This window comes from Gadus chalcogrammus, chromosome 15 (assembly GCF_026213295.1).
Source record: "Gadus chalcogrammus isolate NIFS_2021 chromosome 15, NIFS_Gcha_1.0, whole genome shotgun sequence".
Taxonomy (NCBI): Eukaryota; Metazoa; Chordata; class Actinopteri; order Gadiformes; family Gadidae; genus Gadus; species Gadus chalcogrammus.
In genome coordinates this window covers 6,588,655-6,613,032 of record NC_079426.1, presented here as the reverse complement: position 1 = coordinate 6,613,032, position 24,378 = coordinate 6,588,655, and the positions used below count along the sequence as shown (strand labels likewise).

The 24,378-nt window shown below is 45.8% G+C and overlaps 1 protein-coding gene across 1 annotated transcript in view; it reads right to left on the bottom strand.

Moving 5' to 3' along the window:
- Positions 1-24,378, bottom strand: part of LOC130404704 (phospholipid phosphatase 4-like) — a 37,986-nt gene that overhangs the window by 4,265 nt on the left and 9,343 nt on the right. The window contains exons 2-6 of the mRNA XM_056609576.1: positions 12,740-12,848; positions 10,400-10,490; positions 7,973-8,036; positions 7,690-7,814; positions 1,061-1,231 (exon numbers count right to left, since the gene is read on the bottom strand). Of these exons, the coding sequence (XP_056465551.1) occupies positions 1,061-1,231; positions 7,690-7,814; positions 7,973-8,036; positions 10,400-10,490; positions 12,740-12,848 (560 nt within the window). The remainder of the gene's footprint in view (positions 1-1,060; positions 1,232-7,689; positions 7,815-7,972; positions 8,037-10,399; positions 10,491-12,739; positions 12,849-24,378) is intronic.

The following is a 24,378-nucleotide window of genomic DNA, read 5'->3' as shown; positions in this document are numbered from 1 at the left end:
CGTTCAAGTCTGTCTTGGCAAAGCTCAATTCGGCCGGAAGGGACAGGAGGGAATCAATAGAGTGAAATGACGTGCTGCTGCGATGGATTTGGTGGCACGTCATTCTCTGATGTTTAATGCACACATTGACAACCCTTAATAACGTAATTAGAATCGGAATGCACAGTCAAGAAAACTTGAAATCGACCAGCCAATAAAAAGATGTCAATCGGTAATCAAATCAAAACTGGTCCACAAATAGGCTGCCAATCTTGGAGTTGGGAAAGATTTGCAGCGTTTTTCCCGTTTGTATTACATAAACAAGTGTTTGTGCTTCCCGCCGCTCGCTAAGCCTGTTTGGTTAAGGTGCCTCTTGGCGAGGGGATCAGGGGCTCTTAGTGATTCTTCCACTTTGCTTCCTCACTTTATTCCCTCATTTGACTTAAGTGGCCCTGCTGACCCTGCTGTTTGAGTTTAGTTTTTCTACATTTAGCTAATTACACACTTGAAACTCCAGGGTAAGGGTCAGGCCATAAGGGTACATTAATTAGCCATTCATTAACCCTAGTGAACGGGGAAATAATCTTAATTATATAGCATTACCTTAAGGGATAACCTATAAGCATAGGGGTTGGGGTCAGGGGTAGGGGGTTAGGGTTATCCCTAGCCCCAGAGGGATGTATCCTGTCACTACCAAACAACTATCATATCAAGAAAATGTTCAAGTCTTGGCAAAGCTTAAATCGGCTGGAAGGGACAGAAGGAAATCAATTGATTTTGCAATCCAGGGTTAAGCCTAATCCTGTTAACTAATGTGTAAATTAATACCATAGTAAACATGAACATCCCTACCTTAGTTAACATGAACACCATTAGTAGTGTTGTAGTAGTGACTATAATGTAAGTTAAATGTTAATGAACAGAATGTTAGTTAAGGCCTATTACAGCATTAACTAATGGTAAGTAATGTTGAACGAATATGCTTTTATTTTTTTAAGCGTTATCCATGTTTCTACACCTCTGCCAGGGGCACGGGAGCCGGTTCTACTGGTACACTGGTTCCGTCTCGCTGGTGGCTCACCTTGCCAGTGGTGCTTGTAGTCGCAGGTGCGGGAGAGGGCGATCATCATGGCGCTGTAGAGGGGCAGCACCATGGCGCAGAGACGCCAGCTCCGCCCGCGACCCTGGTCCGTAAAGCACTGCAGCTTCCCCGCCAGGTAGAAGGAGGTGAAGCCCAGGCCAGAGAACGCGACTGGAGGGTCGGGCAGAGGAGAGAGGAGAGGAGAGGAGAGGTACAAAAGAAAAGAGAGGTTGAGGCAGGCTGAACGATAACCACCGGGGGTGGATTGGTAAACTAAAGCTAGGAGATAAAAACAAGAAGGATCACGTTGATTTTGTATAAATCGCAGAAAGCCGTTGTGCTGAACTATTGCCCTTATTTCAACTCAAGTGTTTTCCCCGGAGTCAGCTGTCTCGTCTGCCATTCTCCCCATTTTGACTCCTGGGGGGAAATAGATGAGCCGTTATGGGCACTGCAGCGTGTGTCTGAGGCTGGCGAGCTGGAAGCCACGGGCCTGCCACTACGCTCAGGCACCGAGGGACATCAGCACGCACCGAGGGCCATCAGCACGTAACAAGGGCCATCAGCAAGCACCTAGAGCCATCAGCATGCAGCTAGAGCCATCAGCAAGCACCTAGAGCCATCAGCAAGCACATAGAGCCATCAGCAAGCACCTAGAGCCATCACCATGCAGCTAGAGCCATAACCTAGGGCCATCACCACAAACCAAGACCTACCATAGCGTTCTACTCAGAGGTACTTTGATGTCACGACGAATTGACCGTAATGCCACGGGCATGAGGGTCCTCCTCCAGCAGGAGAATTACCCGGTTACAGTCAGGGTAATCAGGGCAATCAGGGCACCTGATGGCAATCATGGGTGGCACTAATTGTAACAGTGCCATCCATGGAAGAAGACCTCACCAGAAACAAAAAAAATATATAAGAGGAAACACCCTAGTCTTTCTGTAGCCTTTTCTTATTTGTGATTAATTGATAATTTGGATAATGACACTGGAAATAGTAAGCTTTTCAAATATTGTTTATGTGTGCCAAATAAATGTCTTGAGACTTTTACAGCATTTTTTGCAACATTTTATGTATTCCGCGAGACCCCTATACTTGGCACCTTGCCCCTCCTTTAGAAAACTCCCGGCCCAGAACACTACTCTTCCGGATCTCACAGTGTTGGAGTTGGGGCTGAAACAGGGGGGTCACTGCAACTTAAAGTGTAATCCCTGGCCCGACGATAGAACACAGCGGGTGGTTTATGTGCTCTGATGCTAATGTCCAATTTCAATGTTCTACCTGGGCCAATATGTAAGGCGGTTGTTGCTGACTCATCCTCCATTGTTCTGGCCTGAGATCCCCGTTACAACACAACGACCCAGCGACATTGGCAAACTAGCGCCACGCAACAAAGTAGTAAAACTTAAATGGAGCCCTCACTTCTCCCTTGCCTGTATTCACAAGGGACACACATACCGGTCCCACATATGCAGAATACACAAAACAATCCATTACCTTTGACATTATGCAATGTAATTATTTTAAACCAAGAGGATACCACATCATACAACAGCATGTAAAACAGGTAAGTAGGAAAAATGCCCTGGAGAATTATCGGCCCGTTTAACTTCTATAAGTGCTGTAAGTTGTACTCATTTGTTCTCAGCTTGCTGCTGTCAGCTCATTCTGTCTGATGAATGACGAATCTGGAGGCTTTGTTGTTGCATACAGTGTAAAGGACACGCTTAGCAGTAATCTGGACATTGACTGTTGTTCATAATCAGAAGGCTGTTACACATGAAGGAATAAACATAATCACCAGTTCTAAAAGATGCCTTTGAGCAAGCAGTTTTCTCTGGAATATGTTCGATTCTTATACAATGTTGTAAAAGTTTTAATTGTTTATCAGAACTCTTTGAAGAGTAATCCGGAATCCCAAAGTACAGAGAACTGTGCATATTTGGAGGACTAATTTAATAAAAACATAAGTGGCCATGAGAGAGAGCTGGACGAGGGAGAGAGAGAGAGAGAGAGAGAGAGAGAGAGAGAGAGAGAGAGAGAGAGAGAGAGAGAGAGGATATAGAATGTGTGTGTGTATGTGTGTGTGTGAATTGGTGCATGAAAGATAGTAATAAGTCTACTTTTCAGTTATAATTTTCAGCCCAGTCGCAATGTAGAGCGCAGATTTCTTTTAAACAAATTCATTTACCAACATTTTAATTGGAAAATTATTCCAAATGTATAAATGTTGTGAAAAATGATGGGGTTAATTAGACAAGATTGTTTCATGCTGGCAAGTGGCATTGTGTACTTTGGTTGGCAACAATGCATTGTGTGTGTGTGTGTGTGTGTGTGTGTGTGTGTGTGTGTGTGTGTGTGTGTGTGTGTGTGTGTGTGTGTGTGTGTGTGTGTGTGTGTGTGTGTGTGTGTGTGTGTGTGTGTGTGTGTGTGTGTGTTTGTGTTTGTGTGTAGGCAGTGGAAATCATTCCGATTTTGAGGAAGTGAAAGGAGAAAATAAAGAACACTATTTTCTCAACTGAAAAATACATTTTAAACTGTTATCATCCATGCATGAACTACTTGCTCATTTAACAATATTAAGTTATAATGGGTCGATTAAAAATGCAGGAAAGACTGAAGATGCAAAAAAATCAATTGAATGTGTAATATTTATCCAGAGATTTTAAGGATCATCCTCAGTCTTAAATTTCCAATCGACTATACTTAACCATGAATATATTGCCTGAACGCTTCGAGATAAAACCACAAATGACGGTTCATTAGGACAACGCCGCCGTCCATAACGAGGCTGGAGCATTAATGAAGTTACATGATTATCCACTGCACCGAGGCGAGAGGTGAAGCGCGCGCTGCGTCTCATTACCACGACGTGTGAGGAGCACAGCCTGACACCGCGCCAACTATTCTCATCCATGGGGGAAGCATTCCACTGCTGCTCGCCACGGTTAATAAAGCCTGCACCCTGTGGGGGTGGCAGTAGCTCAGGAGGTACAGTGGGTTGGTCGGTTACCGGAAGGTTGCTAGTTAAATCCCTGTCTCCTCCTGGATGAGTGTCGAGGTGTCCCTGAACAAGACGCCTCACCCTAACTGCTCCCGACGAGCTTGCTGTCCTCTCGCATGCTGGACTCTGCCGTGAATTTGTGAATGCACCTGTTCAGAGTCCACCCTCGACACTGCATAGCCACCCTTCCCCTTCTGGCCACCATTGTACACTGTATTGAATTGTGTTGTATTGTATTGTATTGTATTGTATTATAGTACTTAACTGTGTAGCAACTGAAGTAGCTGCTATCATTGCTGTAACACAGGGAATCGGTTAGCCTAGCGATTGTTGTACTTGCACTTGGTTCTATGAACATCCTTTCTGTACCGACAGCGATATATTGATGCACTTCTTATGACAAATGTACTTATTGCAAGTCGCTTTGGATAAAAGCGTCTGCTAAATGCCCTAAATGTAATTGTAAATGTGATGTCAGGAGATATTGTAAAGCGCTTTCATGGGCCACTGGTTAGAAAAGCGCAGTATAGAATGCAGTCGGTTTAATATTTATCAAACACCGAAGTGACTTGACCTATGGACTCTGACCTATGACCAAAAGAACAGCGGCAGATCCTTCAGAGCGTAGAAACTGCCGCTGGGAACTCTGTTGGGAAATCCACTGTTGTCGTTTTGCATTCATCGACCGAGGAAGAGTTTGTACGGAGGCTGCTTTCCCATCACTATGGCTTAGTCGTTCGAACGGTGGCCAATCGGAAGGAAGGATGTCATTCTAGGTGCTAAACTAATATGATGGAATGATGTGATTCAATTGGAGACGAATTTGGATGGACTTATTGAAAACGTACCGTGCAAAATGTTTGCGGATATTAAATGGGAGATGATTGGTTCTGTCTCACGGGAATTTAATTAGCTCCCCCAAAGACCTGATATATAGTAAACAGCGAGTTGTTGAAACCCTTCTTATTAAACAATCCATTCTAATGGCTTTATATTTGCAGAAACTAAATGTTTATGAAAAATAGCAAATTGCATTAAGATGGAAAGAAGAACCTGCAGGTCTGAAGTGGTTTCATTTAGCAATTCATTCTCGTAGTTCTCAGCCCTGTCAATTGCAGTCTACCTCAATTTACCATTTTCTTTCTTGGAAAAATAAGTAATCGACAAATCTATCTACTACGTTCTCTCTCTTTATATCTCTCTCTCTATTTCTAGCACCCATATATATTTATATAAATATATATATATATATATATATATATATATATATATATATATATGTGTATAAACATATTTATACACACACATATATATAATCTATATTTCCTCTCTGCCCTTAAAACCAATTGTCTGAATCTGTTGAGCATCTGAGGCAGACAAACACACACGCGCACACGCAAACACAAACATACCCACGCACACACACACACACACACACACACACACACACACACACACACACACACACACACACACACACACACACACGTAGCTACAGGCGGCATCTGCGTGTGCCATGCACACACTCCCACGCGTGGGGAACAGAGTTATTTTCTGTCCTGTCTCTAGACACGACCATGCTGGCTCCCCCCCCAGCGTTCCTCGTCTCCCCCTCACAGCGTGACGCGGGCCACTGCTCCGTCAGGGCATTAGGAGGGACTGAGATGAATGCAGCACTAGCGTGGCGGAGCGCTGAATTACGGTGCCATCTCCCCCCCCCCCCCCTCTTCGCCGCTGCCAACGGGACGCGGCGCAGACCGCACGGGGCCCCTTCATTGGAGGGGTGCCAGGGAAAGACAGTAAACACACGGGCTGGAGGGAGCTCAGGTATCACCTTCCAAAGCGAGACGTGAGACCGGCTCCATTAAATCGAACGCTCCATTACCTCGAGCGTGAAATCGAATAGCGTTCACTGCGCGCTGCACGACGCACTCGCCTAATCATCCCATCGTGTGAAGGTGATACGTACCGTGTCCGTTTCATACGTCTTGGATGTTACCTGGCGCTGTTAACATGGAAACCCGCCGACTCAACTCTGCTCAGCGCTTTCGCGCTTGGACACAGAAAGGTTGCTTGGATTCACAACGGCTAGGCGAGCTCATAGCATGTCGAGCCAAGGGTCTCTCTCGTGAATCACCCTTCAGGGGTCGGTATCCAAACAGATGCTCCCACCCAGGGGCGCTGCCAGGAATTTTGGGCCCTATGAAAGAATATTAATATTATATTATTAATTGCCATCCGCGGGCCGTGGGCCGTGCTGCATTGGGCTGGGCCCTTAGAATCAGTACCACTTTTCCCCGCCAGGCAGCGCCCCTGCTCCCCCCCCCCCCCCCCCCCCCCCCCAGAGAAACTCACACACACCCCATCAGATTATGAAATAGCATGACACGGCTCAGCTCCTATTTACCTCCACAGAAATTCTTGCTTTTTGTGTAAAGCAAAACCTAAAGCATTTCTCCAATCAAAGGTTTAACAAGGATGTAATGATGGGCCTGTCTGCGTCTCCCTACCTCCCTTCTCTCCTCCTTCCCACACACCACATCATTATGTTGTAAACCGTCGACGCGGCTCCACTGAAACATCTCAAAAGACGGAAGCGACGAAGAGAGAACGAGGCTTCGATTATTGGGACTCGTTGCGGAGGTGACTGTTTGTCCCCGAAGACGCTCAGAGACTTTATTAGGGACGGAGTGCCGAAGCAGACGACTTACTTTTCATTTCTAGCCGAGAAACGCGATGTCAGTTAGAGGAAAACGCTCTTCTGAGGACGGAGTAACAGCAGGGAAGTGTAGCAGTGAGGTTTTACGCTTTGTGAACTGCCTAGCCTGTCGCCTGCGTTATTAAAATGGCACACATTGTCTCCTCTCCTCCGACTGGTCCTCGCTGCAATAAAGTCATTGATTTTGGGTTGAATCACCGATATTCATATCTTTGTCCAAACAAGCACTAGCAATATAAATGTGATGGAAAAGAGCAAGTGTTGTGGAGACACATGAATTATTAAACACATTTTTGGACAGCTGGGAAGGCAGTATTGTCTAAATGATCACCCAGTTTAAGAAGGAGCTGTGAAACAGAAGGACTGAATTTGATTCCTCCAAACAGAGAGCCCGATAAAAACTGGCAGCCACTCGAAAACAATCCCAGATTGATTCTGAAGAGTGCTAGCCTCATGCCGCAAATCTAACTTTGGCCATTTCACCACTTACAGGAAGGAACTCCAGCAGCCAACAATGTATGTATTCATATAAACGCCCGTAGCCAGCTATGAGGTCACCGAGTTCCAGACCTAAGTTAATTTCAACTGAAACACAACTGTCTACAAAATCAACTTCTCAGAGATGAGCAAATGCTTAATTCAGTTGAGAGTTGTTACTCGGTGTCCGCTGTGTGTGACATTTGTTGGTGCGTGTGCGTGTCCACCAAAACAAAACCTCCGGACCTCACAATTTTCGGGCCCTGATTATATTCATACATGTGCACGTAACACTGGTATAACCAACTTCTAGAACTAGAAGATCTAGAAGGAGCCAGAACACGCTTTAGCTGCATGGACCTCTGCTCAAGGTTAAGCAGGTATGCTGGCATCCCGCGGTTGCGGTAGTGGTGCGGTACTCACAGGAGGAATGGCTGCTCGGGAAGCTTTTGCGGCCCTCTGACACCAGCTCCTGTTCCCCGGTGCAAAGCATCTTGGGATGGATCAGCCCGTCTGGAAAGCAGCGGTGAAAGTAGTCCGGCCTGGGCCTGTCACACACAAAGAAAACACAAACACCCATAGCACTTAGAAACTAATTATGGACAGTTTATGCTTCTTACATAATGTGATTATTTTTGTTTCGTTTCATATATAATGCAGTTCTTATGATACCAAAACAACAGAGGTTCATGTTTGATTGGCATACCTGCCCACGATCAACTTGATGGTGTTTGTGAAGACTCCATTCAGCGCCAGAGCCAGTGTCACAGCTGATCACAAAGAGAGAGAGAAGGAAATGACAAGTTATTGTATGCTGTACGTCCTTACACTTAGAAATAGTACTTAGCATTGTGTTGCGTCTTTTCCTAGCTATCTTTGTGGTACACGGGGAAGGGCAAGGCCGCCTTAATGCACGGGCTTACCTGGGCTGCAGCCCCAGGGCCAACGACTATCAGGGGGCCAAAAAAAAAAAAGAGATTGGCAAGGGCCAAGACAATGTGTTTTTTTGGTTTTGGGCTTTGGCCCAAACAAATAATAAAAAATAGTAAATAACCAAAAATCGGAAAACTCGATTATGTTAATTTTCTGGTGGTTTGACGCTAAGATCGTAATCGCGATCAAAATTTGATTAATCGCCCAGCCCTATCACTGAACCAATCAGCATTGGGTGAGGCAGATAGATCTGATCACGTATGCACAACAATGCCTGCACTGGAACAACGGCCCAGAAACAACAGTTGTGTGGTGATTAAACGTGGTGGACTGACTTCCCCAGCGCTCCGTCTCACCCCATCTGCTCTCCTCTCCTCAACCGGTGCCAACTAGGAAGTTATCAGAACCAGTCCTCCTTGTTAGTGGGAATCTTTCTGCCCGCTCACACTTCTGTCAAAGCCGTTATAATAGGATAAATATGATTTATGTCCCCACACTCCAGGTAGGTGTACACTTCTGTCATTAGAGGACACCGTGGGTTCAGTGAGTGCGTTGCTTTTGTCAGAGAAGCAATCCTTTGTAGCAATTACATTTAAATAGCACCGATATATATTACCGTTTAACGATTGTGATATAGTATAATAGTTCCAGTATTAAATAGTTTATTGCAGCCATGACTATAGCGAACCACTTGGAATGATCTGGCCCTTGTGGGCAATTACCAGCAGAACCAGTTCAACCCAGGTTGCTTAGTGGTAACAGTATAGCCTCCCTGGGCTTGCACGGTAATGCAAAGCACCAGTGTCATATACAGCAGCCTGTTCATACACGTCAATAACGAGGGGGCGAACATACATTTGTTATTTCCGATGTGTGAGTTTCAAAGCTCTATCTTTCAGCTTTGAAACTTTCTACTTTAGAGTAATAACCTTCACGCCTCATGAAACTCTGGAATCGTCTCTTTGGCCTCCGTTCTGTACTGTCTAGCTAGGAACTGTGACACAAACAGAAATACAAAACTCATTCCCACTCCAATCCAACAGCAGCTTTTGGATTCTGATGAAGATGAACTCGTGAATTTTAAACTATCCTCGCCAACTTTATTGATAGAAGCCTTTTCAAACACAATTTTTAAACTGAGGCAGATACATGACAACGTAAATAAATGAGCAGCAGATCATAAATAAATGAATAGAAGAGGGTAACAGAGCAAAGAGAGAACACAGAGCTCGGTAGGGGAAAGGATTTGCTCTGTAAGGCTATTCTACCCCAGAGAGCCAGAGACCGAATGAAACCCTTTAATGTTTTTCATACGAGCAATGCAAATCTCTCTACTGCTAATATAATTGAATAAATGTAACATATAGCCCCAATTAATAGTAGTTTGGTCATCCGTTTATGAAAAAGCACGCCAAGCGGTACCGGTTACACTCCTTTGGAGGAATGTTTCAACCACATCTAAATTATTGTGATAGACGTTTATCACATTCTCTTTAGCGGCTGATTGTAGCTGGAAATTGAAATCAAACGCAAAATGAATATGATAAAGGTAAAAAAGGAGCAACAAACGATTATTATGATGCAGTTCAAAACAAATGATACGAGGAGTTATTATACTTCAGAGTTTTACCAGATTGTTGGTGGTTACCTTGCTCTCCATCTCTGTCAACCACACACACACACACACACACACAAACACACACAGACACACAGACACACACACACACACACACACACACACACACACACACACACACACACACACACACACACACACACACACACACTTTTGTGTCATTTTAATTGGATTAACTACCCTGGTTCTTCACCAACATCGTGCAACTACAGCTCTGCTAAAACTTAACACAAAACAAGATAAAGCGTCTAGTCAAAGCGTCTGATTAACATAACACTGGGAGAAGTTGGTGCTGCAACTTTTGGAATTGATTTCGTTGTACCACACCACGTTCCAAATGTCCGCCAATGCACAGTCACGACTGTCTTCAGGCATAGCAGGAAAACAACAGGATTCAGCTAATTACAACCGCCTGAAATTATACCTCAGAGGTTAGCTGACAACTGATTTCAATATTCTATTTAGCGTTGTATAATTGCCCTGGATTTCATTCTTGTGAATCAGGTAAAAGAGGATTCAAACACCTAACAAGTTCTCCTGCCATTAAATAGTAAAAGTACACACCTAAACACGCCTCTTTGATCTCCGTCTTGTCCGTCCTCCGAATGATCTTCACCACAAATATGACGGCCAAGGGAGTGAGGAAGGAGATGGCCTGGAGGAAGCGAAAGCAAAAACATGTACAGTTTTATCATCGACCACCGAGCATCGAATGCCCCAAGGCCGGGGCATTCCCTCCCACAGGTCGACTACAAGATGGCCTCCGCCGCCTCAGGAACCCCAAACATCCGCTACAGGTAGGGGTCTCCTGGGAGGAACACAGGTGCACTCTGCTTTACAGCAATCCTCTGTATAAAGGTTTAGTAGCTGAGTCATATTCTCCGTATAAAGGTTGAGTAGCTGAGTCACATACTCTGTGTAAAGGTTTAGTAGCTGAGGCACATCCTCTGTATAAAGGTTTAGTAGCTGAGGCACATCCTCTGTATAAAGGTTTAGTAGCTGAGGCACATCCTCTGTATAAAGGTTAGCTGAGGCACATCCTCTGTATAAAGGTTGAGTAGCTGAGTCACATCCTCTGTATAAAGGTTTAGTAACTGAGGCACATCCTCTGTATAAAGGTTTAGTAGCTGAGGCACATCCTCTGTATAAAGGTTTAGTAGCTGAGGCACATCCTCGGTATAAAGGTCTAGTCAGGTCTACCCACATTTAGTGGGTTACATTCCCTGAGCATTGCTGGGGCTGAATTGACAATAGAGCTGTGTAAACCTTGTGTTTGTAATAATGTTCTCCTTATTTGCTATTTAAGCCTTGTATTTGTAATAATGTTCCCCTTATTTCAGACCTGGTATCTGGTACATCACCAAGAAGGCATCAACATGTGATTTCCCGGTCGCCATTTTACTTCCCCCACTTAATATGCAAATAACCATGCTCACCATTTCAAATATGTTTCCCTGCTTCCACATTCTCTTCCAAAAGGAAAAAATCAAAATCCTGGCCAGCTTCCCCTCTTGGATCACTCCAGGCAGTCTGACTGGTTCATGATTCTGAACGGTAATTTATTCCCACTGTTATCCCACTGTGTTCCTTCTCCTCTATTCAAATGGAGGAAGAAACCTACTTAGGCAATATCCACAGACACTGTGCCTGGTTGAATAGGGAAGCAGCCAGAGGAGACGAGTGGCATGGCAACGGGACGGGAATGTATCCTGGAACGGACGGATGCGTTCAGGTATTCACATACGCGTTACAATGAGATAAGATCTTTATTTATTCCAGATGGGAAACGCTTGACGTTTTTGCGGACGACGAAGACGGCTTCGGTGTGGGGGAATCGATTGCGTCTCGCATGCGTCAGGAAACCATTTCCATTTTTATTTTCTGATATCTACGGGAAAATGACATGGTAGGACGTCATGAGGGATGGACACGCATGCAGCCACAGAATGCAGGCTTGAATATTTATTGCTTTTTAAACATAAATGATTTACTGAAACATTGACACCTCGACGCTGTCAGAAGAAGCGAGGATCTTTCTAGTTCTATCCTTTGCACTGCATTTGATCAGGTCTATATATTATAATGCATAGATGTCAGGGGATTAAGTTTGCTGGAATTCATGGCACGAAAAGCACTGAATACAACAAAATAAGAATAAATAAATGAATAGAACCACAAATGTCAGCACTATTTGGGCGTTGCATTAAATTGATTCCACTTTAAGAACCCACATCGCTCAGGGTGCTGTTTAAAAACAGAACAACAAGCACTAAAGTAACAATCAGTCAAACACATCTCTAACGAGTCTCAAGCATCGATATCGTCTTTTAATAACGGATCATTCTGACTCTTTAGAGGAGCGTTGTTAGGGTTTAAAGTACAGTCTAAGTTTCATCATTCCAACTTTCCACTGTGACCAGTGTGTGGTGAGCTTTCTGGCGCATATTGCACACACACTATTACTACACACTGATAGGGGATGAGATGTCACACCCTCTCACACACACACACACACACACACACACACACACACACACACACACACACACACACACACACACACACACACACACACACACACACACACACACACACACACACACACACAGACAGACAGACAGACAGACAGACAGACAGACAGACAGACAGACAGACAGACAGACAGACGCGCACACACACACACACAAACACACGCACAAACTCACTCACTATATAAAGTGCTTTTAGGAGCCTAGAGCAGGTCTATATATTCAATCAATTTGTGTCATTAAAGTGGGATCGTCCGTGAGCCGGGACTGACACCCAGGTTGCCGTGCATTGCAGTGTCGCAGACAGAGACGCGTGGATGGGCAGCAATGGGGCGATGATGATGGGGGTACTGTGGTCGACCGCGGTGCCACTTACAAACATGACTCTCTTGGGGATGTGGTCGGACTCCACCAGCGGGTTCTTGTACAGCCACAGCTCCTCCGGTTGGATCACGCGCTCGAAGGGCTCCAGGAACTCAGTGAATCTGTGACACACACACCCAAACACACACACACACACACACACACACACACACACACACACACACACACACACACACACACACACACACACGTAGGCACACACACACGCAAACAAACAAACAAAGACAGGCACCCAGGTACACAGACACACACGGATAGGTACACACACACACAAACGCACAGATACGCATGCACAAACAGACACGGACAGAAACACACTCTCACACAGACATACACAAATCCAAAGAGAGACAGAGGGAAAATATTAATATTGATGAACATGAATTTCAATTTATGACACGATTTAGGGTAATATAAAGAAGAAATAAAGCCCATGAATAAAAGATCCATCAGATTGTGGTGAATAGTAGATTTAGAGTCTAGCTCATTGCTTCATAATTACAGACGTTAAGATTGCAATCACAGTAATACGAGCTGCTGTACATTTGAGCCGCACTACGTTAGCTTTTAACAACCCCGCCACGAGCTACGCTACGCTAACGACACCCAAAATGCTGTGTCATTCTTCCCTGTCTCCAGCTGGGATCCCAGCCTCCCTGATCAAACTTCCACTTAATGAAAATGCCCTTGGTGATTACAGACTGTGCTCAGTGAAGGAGGCGCAAAGATGTAACCCACACACACACACGTACACTCGAACAGCTGCTGAAACATCATTCCTGATTCCTGACACACACACACACACACACACACAAACACAGAGCATGGTCGGCCCCTCCTGGTTTGCAGGTCATTAACCACGATGTATGTGTGGCTGTCAACCTGAGTTTCGACAGAGGTACGCGGGAGAGCGCCCGGGGCTGAAACCCAGACCCTGACCGCCCCACGGCTCTGAGCCTTTGTTCCACTTAACCTCAGGACCAAAGGCCGCTTACAGAGAAGATGTTTGCCAGCCAACAGCAGGTTTACATGGAGGTATGGAGTCATCACACACCCACAGATTACTAGCAAGGTAAAACGCTGTCGTGGAAATGGCAAGTGCATTGGACTGCATTTATACAGTGCTTACAGTGCCAGCGGTCAATCAAAGTGCTTACAATATTGACAGTCACCCATTCATTCACACACCGACGGCGGAGTCAACCATGCAGGGCCACAGCCAGCTCGTCAGGAGCAGTGAGGGTGAGGCGCCTTGCTCAGGGACACCTCGACACTCCGGGGGATCGAACTAGCAACCTTCCCGTTAGCAGCCGACCCGCTCTTGCTCCTGAGCCACATGCCGCCGTGTGATGCAGCGGAGGATGGAGGGGGAAATAAACGTTATCTTTTAAGTGGGATTTCATTTGAATGGTATCTGTTTGGTCATCCAGCGCTGTCTCCGTCGAGGTGTCGAGGACCGTGGTGTTGGGCCAGGGGCCCGGTGTGCGAGTAATGAGTTTCAGCACTGACTCCTCCACGTCGATGCCCGCCTCAAGCAAACAGCAGAGCACCAGACCTGCTGTGGTGGGCTCGACGCTTTGCGGGATTTTGGATGGGGTGAAGGCCACAGGGTCAAATTAAAGTGTGTGTGTGTGGGTCGTGTGTGGGTCGTGACAGTGTGCGTGTGTACAGAGTACAAACGCTCAACTGTAAGCACAAACCAATCCACACACACGCACACACACTTTTTTGCAAGCACCTCACACACCCACACCAACACGCGCACACACAGACACAAACACACGCATACACACAAACAGACTCGCCTACTCAGTATGTTCTTGAGCCTCAAGGTCTCTGGAACCAAAGACGCTACTTGTCCAATATCAGGTAACCCTTAATGAGAGGAGCTGAATTATGTACGCTTTATAAAGAATCGCCAGCAGGTTGCCTTTTAATTGTCTTCTTCTCTTTCATACTTTACAGTTAGGACTGGGACTGAAGCTGAGATGGGCTTTCTTATTTTATATTATGTATAATTTCGGTGATAAAGATGGTACCTTGCAACTTACACACTGCCTTTCTCAGGCTAATTAACGGGGAAAGTATGAGGAAAATTGATTTAATGATTCGAAATTGTTTTGGGATAATGGCTGGTAATTTTTGAAACACAACACGCATCAACAAGCCAACGAGAAAATGGCGTAACATGTGGGTAAGACGAGGCAGGCAGGTAAGACCCCAGGAGGGTCTGAAGCGAGACCTTTCGTTCTGCCTCCGGAGAGTTATGTGTCGTTGTAGCTTCTCCTCCCTTGACCTTATGAATAGGCTTTGTTCAAACAGGCACCCATTGTACCGTGTTCTCAGCTCGCTTCAGGTGAACCGTGAATTGCAACCTTCCAATAACTCTATTGAATACTCAGAGTTACTATGTTTACTGTACTTTTTTGACATTTAACTCTGACAGATGTTTCAAATAGAAAAGGTAGAAAAGGTCTGGAAAATATGCAAAGACCAAAGACCTAGCCAAAACCTAAATAAGCTAACTCTGCAGCAACACCTACAAATGTTTTCTCTGTTGTTCAATCTTTGTACATTAAAACATCTACATCGAGTAAAAAAGCAGATATTTGTATCCAAAGTGATGTTAAACGGCACATTAATTACAGAGCAGGTGGGAGTTCGGTTACTCAGTGAGAATGCAGCAAGACCCCAAACCCAAAAATGTAACGATGAAAGAAACAAAATGGTGGTGACAACACACCACACCCTCCCCTGTCCTGCCCTGTCCCAGTAGTAATGTGTCCAGTACTTTCTCTCCCTCGCCGTGCCCAGGAAACCTGTGAATTCGTTTTCATGGCATTCCATCTCAATCAATCACCTTAGTGGTGTCACATTAGAAACAAATTGTACATTTTGAACACAGCCCTCAATGGCACAATGCCAGCACAATGCTAGCACAATGCTGGCAGACAAACTGAAGCCTGTCTGTCTCCATAAGCCGAACTGAGCCTTCTGGGAATGTCTTTGGGGAGTTTGTTTGTCCAAGTTAGCAACAGCAACCAGACATTTCACGTCATTGTATATTTGCTATGCAGGACACACACCTGCTGTAGACACAAGAGGGACACGCACCCACAGGATGTGAGGTAAAAAAGAAGGATAATTGTGTGTGTGTGGGTGTGTGGTGGTAGGCAGTGTTTTTATTTTGCCTCTTTCACCCTCATTTTACTGTTTCTTCTTTCGGTCAACCTCATTCCAACAATAAAAAAATCCTGAAAGTACATGAGCGGTACACTCAAGACCCCTTCCATAAAACCTCATCAACTCCCACAACAAACTCCAGCCATAAACAAGATTTGTCAATTTACAAATACAGAACTATACGATTCAAGACACTGATACGTGGTTTGCACAAATATGAACTTAAACTGGCAGAAGTATGGGTTGCCTTCAAACAACATAAATTGTAAAACAAACAACCAATATCCCTAAATCATGTAAAACACAGCGTTTCAGATAGATAATAAATGTTTAATAAGCTCCAGGCCTCCAATGCTCGGAGGGGATTGCTAGAATTTTTATCTCATATAGGAGCATAAGGCTGTCAAATTGATGAAGCATTTTCCCCTGTTATAATGTAGAAGTCAAGATATAGCCATTCAAAGTGAACACATGGGTTGACAGGTTCCTGAATTTATTTGAGTATCTGCAACATTATTGGTTATATATTCATACAGCCAGGGTAACTTTTAGTATCACAAACAGCCCACGCAGAATGCAAACCAATTTATGATGGCAGAACTGTACACTAATTGCTTTAGGGTTACATTCTAGTTTGAGAATGAGTATTTGTATGTGGGTGAGTGAGTGTCTGAGTGAGTGAGTTTGTTAGTGAGTGAGTGTGTTAGTGGGTGAGTAAGCGAGAGAGTGTTTGTATTGGTGTATTTGCATAGGCTTCGTGTTTGTGTGTATGTTTATGTGAATGGGTCAGAATCAGAGTCAGAGAGAGAGAGAGAGAGAGAGAGAGAGAGAGAGAGAGAGAGAGAGAGAGAGAGAGAGAGAGAGAGAGAGGGGGTGTATGTGTGTGTGTGTGTGTGTGTGTGTGTCTGTTTGTATGGGTGTATTTTTATAGGTTTTATGTTTGTGTGTATGTTCATGTGAGTGACACAAAGGGAGAGAGAGATATAGAGAGAGATATAGAGAGAGAGAGAGAGAGAGAGAGAGAGAGAGAGAGAGAGAGAGAGAGAGAGAGCAGCAAGGGAAAAGGAGAAAGCAACCCATTAAAAGTGAATCAGTGGCAGTGAACCCCACACAGCCTCTCAATACTAAACAGACAAAGGCCGTCTCGCCTCGGCATGGCACCTCCATCTATTTGATGCCTCATCACTGCCTGTGTTGCGTGCCAGTCCTCGGGTTCAGAGCTGAAGCGCTCTGCCGGGGTTGTGGCCCTATTGAAGTGCCACTCACAACCAGTAGTGTTCCCTCGCGGATGCAGTCTGCTGAGGTACTCAGTGGAGATAGTGGATACTGAGGTGCTCAGTGGAGATAGTTGATACTGAGGTGCTAAGAGGGGACAGCGGGTTCACAAGCAGGAGAGGTTTGCTTAAGTAGAGCGGTGCGGTTCTGTTCATCGTCTTGTGGCTGCTATACCGGACCTTTATCAACTGGCTTTGTCTCGTTACAATGTGGTCGTATATGTAAATAAACGATGGTTCACTCCTTACTGGTTAAGTAAATTAATTTTTGCCCTAATTTGCCTAATAAAATGTCCTTTTCAGCCCTTTGAGACTGTTCCTGTGATTAAGTGCTATACAATTGAGATTGAATTGAATTGAATTAAATTAACTCTCCTCCACGTCGCCCGCACGTTTCACGTCATCCGGTCGGCTTTAGCGACGCCGCACACGTTGTGGCGGTACAGAGCCGTTACGAAAACGGCAAAGTAGTACTGTCACGAAAGATGACAGATGATCTCTACGTGCTCAATCTCTGACAGTGGACTGATTCATCAGCGGTAATCCCCAGGTGTCGGTGTCAGACATATGTTCTCCAGCCATCAGGTCAGACAGCCCAACCCCCGGGGAGTGGAGACCGGGGAGCTCACAAAAGAAAGAGGAAGACACACCAAGGTCCCAGCCGAGCGATTCATCATACAGAAAGGCCATCGCAAATGCATAGAATATGGATTACGCCGCCTTTCGCTGTCCCAGTTATAAGCTGTGTTGGGCTGACATATTGACAAGCAGTCGAGAAATTCCCTGGTGATGAATTAGATATGCAGCCCAGCCATCAGGCAGATGGTACTTTGGAACAGCCTCACAGGTTTAAACTCTTACGCCAAGGTAAGCCCCCAATTTTAGAAAGCCTTCATTCAAAAGGTCTGGAATTTATCTTTCGGCTCTATCCCCTGAGCGAGTGTGTTTGCGTGTGTGTGCGTATGTGTGTGTGTCTATGTGTGTTTGTTTATGCATATATACATCTACGTGTGTGTGTCTATGCATGTGCACATGTGTCTAAGTGTGTGTGTGTGTGTGTGTGTGTGTGTTTGTTTATGTGTATATGGGTCTACGTGTGTGTGTGTGTGTGTGTGTGTGTGTGTGTGTGTGTGTGTGTGTGTGTGTGTGTGTGTGTGTGTGTGTGTGTGTGTGTGTGTGTGTGCAGGCGTGCATGTTTGTGCATGTGTTTGCGCAAGAGCCCGTCTTTTGGAAAGTTGGCCGGACCGTGCCTTCCCCATACAACAGAGCAATTTCGCCAATATCGATTATTTTCAGGGGATAAGAGCTGCCAGAGGAAACAAAGCGCCTCTTATTAAACCACCACACCATCCAACATCTATCTCTGAGCCGCGCGCGGGGGGGGGGGGGGGGGGGGGGGTTGGTGATTAGCTCCCTGCAGGTCACTGTCCACTTAGCGGTCAGGCCTAGGACGTCTCATCTCCTGGGTGTCTCCTGGGTGTCAGCTGTCACAGCTCCCTGCTGTGACAGCGGTCTGTCCGTTGTGAAGGTGTTTTGTTCTTTTACAGTCGATTCAGTATGGGTGATGGTATAATTGATAGTTGGCCTGCTCTGTTTTGGGCCCATCTCTCTATTTGTTTTGCTCTCTCCCCCCCCTGCCCCCTCTGTATCTCTCTCTGCACCCCAGCCCACCTGCTCATCATTCAGAACACCTGTCCATCACCACACCTGTCCATCACCGCGTCAACTCCACAGATCTACGAGAACCCAGCTCCAACAGCCAGTGTGTAGTTGGACAGTTTGCCAATACCTGTCTTACCTGTCTTCAGGATAACCAGTACCTGGATCCCCTGTCCACCAAGCCAACAATCACATTTAGGGAAATGATCTGATTATTTTATCCAAAGCGACTTACAACGTTCATATATGTTCATACACTCATTCACACACCGACGGCGGAGTCAGTCATGCAAGGCGCCAGCCAGCTCGTCAGGAGCAGTAAGGGTGAGGCGTCTTGCTCGGCAATCGGGGATTGAACTAGAAACCTTCCGGTTACAAGTCAACCCGCTCTACCTCCTGAGCTAAGCTGAACACTCTCAGCCAGCCCTCTCAATGGGGATCTGGTCTGCCAAGCTTCCTTCTTGATTCACCCTCTGACCTCAGCCCAATCACCAGCCTGCCGCGATCTCATGAACCCCACCTGGGTACTATAAAAACTTTGCTTGTCTGGGTCAAGCAAAGGTAGGTCCATAAAACTGGCGGATGTACCAGAAGGCTCTCAATGTCCAGGCAGTGACATGGACCTTGGAGCGTGTAGCTATCCCAGTGGAACTCAGAGGTCATGTCCTCTTGATATTGTTCGCTTTCTGAGCTGCATCTTTTATTAAATCAAGAAACTTAAGTGGAAAAGTGGAGCATAACCAGAGCTAACAAACCACTCCATCTGTAGATAATATTGCAGAGGTTAGTGCGTCTTCTCCTTCCCATCGTACTCTCAGGGGGAAATGTTCATACTAACTTTGTTCTACCTAACCGGCCCAACGGAGAGCCCTTTGGGATTCTGTTAACGGATTACCATCTAGGACTTTGTTAAGCTCTGTTTGGCTGTGTCATTCTCTATCTTCTTTCATCCCACATCCCTGTCTCTCTACCATGTCCTGTCTGTAAAGCAGTTCAATATATGTACCAACGATACACTTTGAGATACTCAGGGTTCCAAAAAGGTCCTTTAAAATTCATAATACCATTCTTAAATATCGGTCTAACTGAGTCTCTTGACATTACATTATAAGTGTGGTTTCAGCCGAATACTAGTTTCCCATTCTCTCTGAAGTTTCAAGGAGCCTCATATTTTGATACTTTTAAGCGCTTCTAATATTCTCATCATAATTAAAGAGTACAAACCGGGGAAGCACGATGAGTCAAAATCTTCCTTTCAAGGCGCTACTCTACCCTTCAAAGACAAAGACCCTGACCCGAAAGGCAGGGTCGTTGCCAGGGTTTGAATTGGTTGTGGCGAGGGGGGGGGGTTGTGCTGTGCTTGCTCACGCACCAACAGATGTCACACATGGCAGACACAAAGTAACAAGTCTCAACTGAATCAAGCCTTTACTCATCTCGGAGGAGTTCTCAACCGCTGATTTTGTATACAGTTGTATTTCAGATCAAATCTTATTTTTATACTCAACAAATATGACCGAGGTCCAGACCTCAAATGAACAACAACCAATCAACACTCATTCCGCACGTTTAAATCGTGTCTCTGTTCCTTCCTCCTCCACTATCCCACTCTTGACTTCCACCACACTCGGGTTGCCTCGCCAAGCCATAGCTCCTGCTGCAGGAAATGAGCCCAAAGTCAATGTGAGGCGACAGGTGATCAGTCAGACGGGAGGAAACCAGCTCGAGTGTTGATGTATGAGTTTGGCTGCAGCCAGAGACAGCGAGCTGCTGTGTTGAGTGATGGGGGTGAGCTCCTTCCTATCACCATCATCTCTCCTCTCCACCACAGCTTTGTTTGGTCGCTGTGCCTCCCCGTCTCAGCCTCAGAGCTGACATCACGCTAATCCTGGGCCCGTTTTATGGTAGAGATCGGTAATGTCACTGTATAATCTCCACCTGTGGCCAAATCCAATACACACCCATGATTGCCCACCTGTGGGGGGAGGCTAAAGCTGAGAGAAGGTCATGGTTCTCTGGTCCCGTATCCGGTCAACCGAAACGCAATTTTCATTCTGCTACTTCCTGTCAGCGCGGTATGCGTTAGTGAGCAGTCCCCGGAGCGGGGGCATCACAAACAAGACAAGAAGACAATTCCAGACATTTTTATTACGAAACAATATCCGCAATATTTCACAGTCACATATATCTGTCTACCAGAAGTCCCGCCCCCTCGCACACTGAACCTGTGTCACTGGTGTGTAACACCCATGTAACTGTAAGTCCCGCCCTTCGCCACTACACCCACTTAACCAGAAGTCCCGCCCTCCCTCTCTCGGCACTACAACCACTTATCTGAAAGTCCCGCCTTCTTTCTCTCGCCATGAACAAACATTTGGAGCACCCCATAGTCAGGTAAAGTAACCTCCCTTTTCCTGTCAGTTTAACATTATGTCTGTGGCAGTTCAATGTACTTTTAGGTGACTTGTTGGGTCTGTCCTGGTGCACTGCCATACCTCAATCTAACATTCCATAATTAAAGTGACGAGATACACTTGTGGTTTTCCCACTCTGGAAAGACTCTATCCAGGTCATTCCATGGTTAGATATGGACGTTTTGGAATGAGATTAGTGGAAACATGACAATTTAACATCATGGAAACCTGCATCACTAATTAAAATCCTGTGTTGGCGTGGAAACAACCAGTGGGGAAGAGTGATTTCACGTCTCGATAAGCCCGTTAAAGTGCTGATCAACACCTGGCGCTCGCGAGCCTGCCGGATATCACAACAACCGCGTACGTGATAGTACGAGAAAACACCAAGAAAGTTGCAAAAGCAGGACAGAAATAGTCTGCTGTGAATGATGGATGTCTCTCACAGCAGGTGCAGGCCTACTTAGCATCTGAATGAGGACCCTGTCATGAAACACACCACATCAATAACTGTCCACACACAATAAGGACTGTCTTTCTGTGCTCTTCCCTGGTTGTGGAATACGTCTGAACAGTCGAAAGCCCTTGGCCGCAAGCTGCACTAATTAGATTAAGGCCATTGGTCCTGGTGGTGGAAGGTATAAGCTGTGTGACCGGGGATATTGCTTTCAGTTAATTACCCTCTTTTATTTCTTTCACTACCTAACCTGAGGCCCGGGGGGTGTCTCTCTCTCGCTGTCCCCACTGTCTCTCCATTCCTTGGAGTATATGTTCTATACTAGAGACACACACAGGCCTGAGATGAAGACAATAAATTAAACACGGCTTTAATGTTCACCAGGATGGTCTGGAGTTCTGGTGGGCATGAAAGCAGTTAAGCTGTCAAGAGTTTTCTTTTGGGCCATCCAGAGTTTGGGTATATAGGTTTTAGACACACATTGTATTGTAATGGCTGGGTAGGTGACCTGCTAAGAATGCTAAGGATTAGTCTGAAACCTTCGAACTGAACTCGGAACACGGCAGCAAAAGCAAATGGCGGACGCCTCTGAACATCGCCCGAAAAAATAAGAAAAAGCATTGCTTTCAACATGCAGAGGTTTGCAATATCCTTTAAGCCCTTTATGTAAACAGTTGTTATGGTACCCGTTGTCTTTAATGTCCTGGAAATAAAAACATTGTGCTCTGCATTATTCAAGAACGCGCGATTCTTCCTCTTTTAACCACCACAGCCCTCAACACATCGTTATATTACAAGACGGATGGGTAGAGAGATGGATACGGACGGAGAGAGAGGCGGGCAGAATGACATTACAGTTAGAGTCTCAAGGGGACACAACCGTGTCAAGAATTCTCAGCCCCGTCACGAGCAGGAGAGAGAGAACGAGAAAGGACACAGAGAGCAAAGGAAGGGACCTGGGTAGGTATGGTGGAAGGAGGGAAGAGAGACTTAAAGTGACAATTACAGCGATGTTTTAAAGGCTGCCTCCCACTTAGTTAGCAGAGACGGTGAAGAATAAAGAAAAGAAAATAGAAAAGACAAGGTGCTGAGGGTGATACACAGGATCGATATCTATCACGTTGTGTAATTACCCTTTCACATCGGCGGAGAGAAGGACACCGAACTAAAGACATAATAATGGGAGAAATGAGAGCTGAGGCCCTCTGCCCGGGCCACAGGTAGACACTGTCTTGTTAACAGGATTGCCCTGAGCGCCTCTTTAAAGAAAGATGATATCTAAGGGGCAGGGGCCGATCTGCGCAATCAGCCGGAGGAGACGAGGTATCGCTACCGATACCGCAGAAGGGATAAGGGATTCGCAGGAGCATATAACGGCCCAACAAAATACCTTTTTTCGAACTCCATGATTTCCCAGAAGGCACTGCAACTGCTCAATAGGTCCCAGTCGCTTACTGGGATGGCCGTGAAAATGGATTGCCTTCTTCACTTCTTTTTTACCTTAGATGCTGCCCACATCACTTTCACTTCAACGTTTCAAATTTTCACCTTTCATAAACCCTTTGACATTTAAGAAATGGCTATAAGGTTAGGTGGCGAACAGCCTCAAGAAGGATAAATTAACTGTAATTCTCAAACCCAAAGCATACACTCGGAGTCAGCGATTTCCTCTCCTTACAATCCCCCTGAGTGAAAGGAGGTTACCTGCGGGTCAGCCGCTCAACCTCCCCTGATCCCACACCTTTATGGACCGACAGTTAATAAAGAGAATTCACCGGCTTCGACACAGAGAATTCCTTTGGGTGACGACGAGGTAAACAAGCTGTACTACGGATAGACATTGATCCCAGGTGATGAAGGACAGCGCTACAGGCCCATCACCGCAGTAGCCCTGGTGTATTCTGGAAGACTGATGATGCTAAGTTTAGTTGTGTAGGGATGGGAGTGCAGGGGAGGATGAGAGGGAGGGAGAGAGAGAGAGAGAGAGAGAGAGAGAGAGAGAGAGAGAGAGAGAGAGAGAGAGAGAGAGAGAGAGAGAGAGAGAGAGAGAGAGAGAGAGAGAGAGAGAGAGAGAGAGAGAGAGAGAGAGAGAGAGAGAGAGAGAGTGTGTGTGTGTGTGTGTGTGTGTGTGTGTGTGTGTGTGTGTGTGTGTGTGTGTGCGTGCGTGCGTGCATGCGTGCGTGTGTGTGTGTGGTTGGGTCGGTGGGCTGGGCTGCAGTCGGAATCGTTCAAAACTCAAATCAGTTCTCTGCACGGCCATGGGAGTCTGCCACTAAAATGACATTTATCCTTGTGGGCATGGCTAATATTCATCCTGGCAAATGTCAAAGATGACAGCATCAGCACAGACATTTTGATCTGCACACCGTTGCTTGCAGCACAAAATGCATATGAACCACACACACACACACACACACACACACACACACACACACACACAAACCTACACACACACACACACACACACACACACACACACACACACACACACACACACACACACACACACACACACACACACACACACACACACACACACACACACACACACACACACACTTATTTTTATGATTGATCCAAGTTGATAGCCCAAGGCACTTTCATAGGTACTATGCACAAAATACAAACCGACAAGTCTCACCGG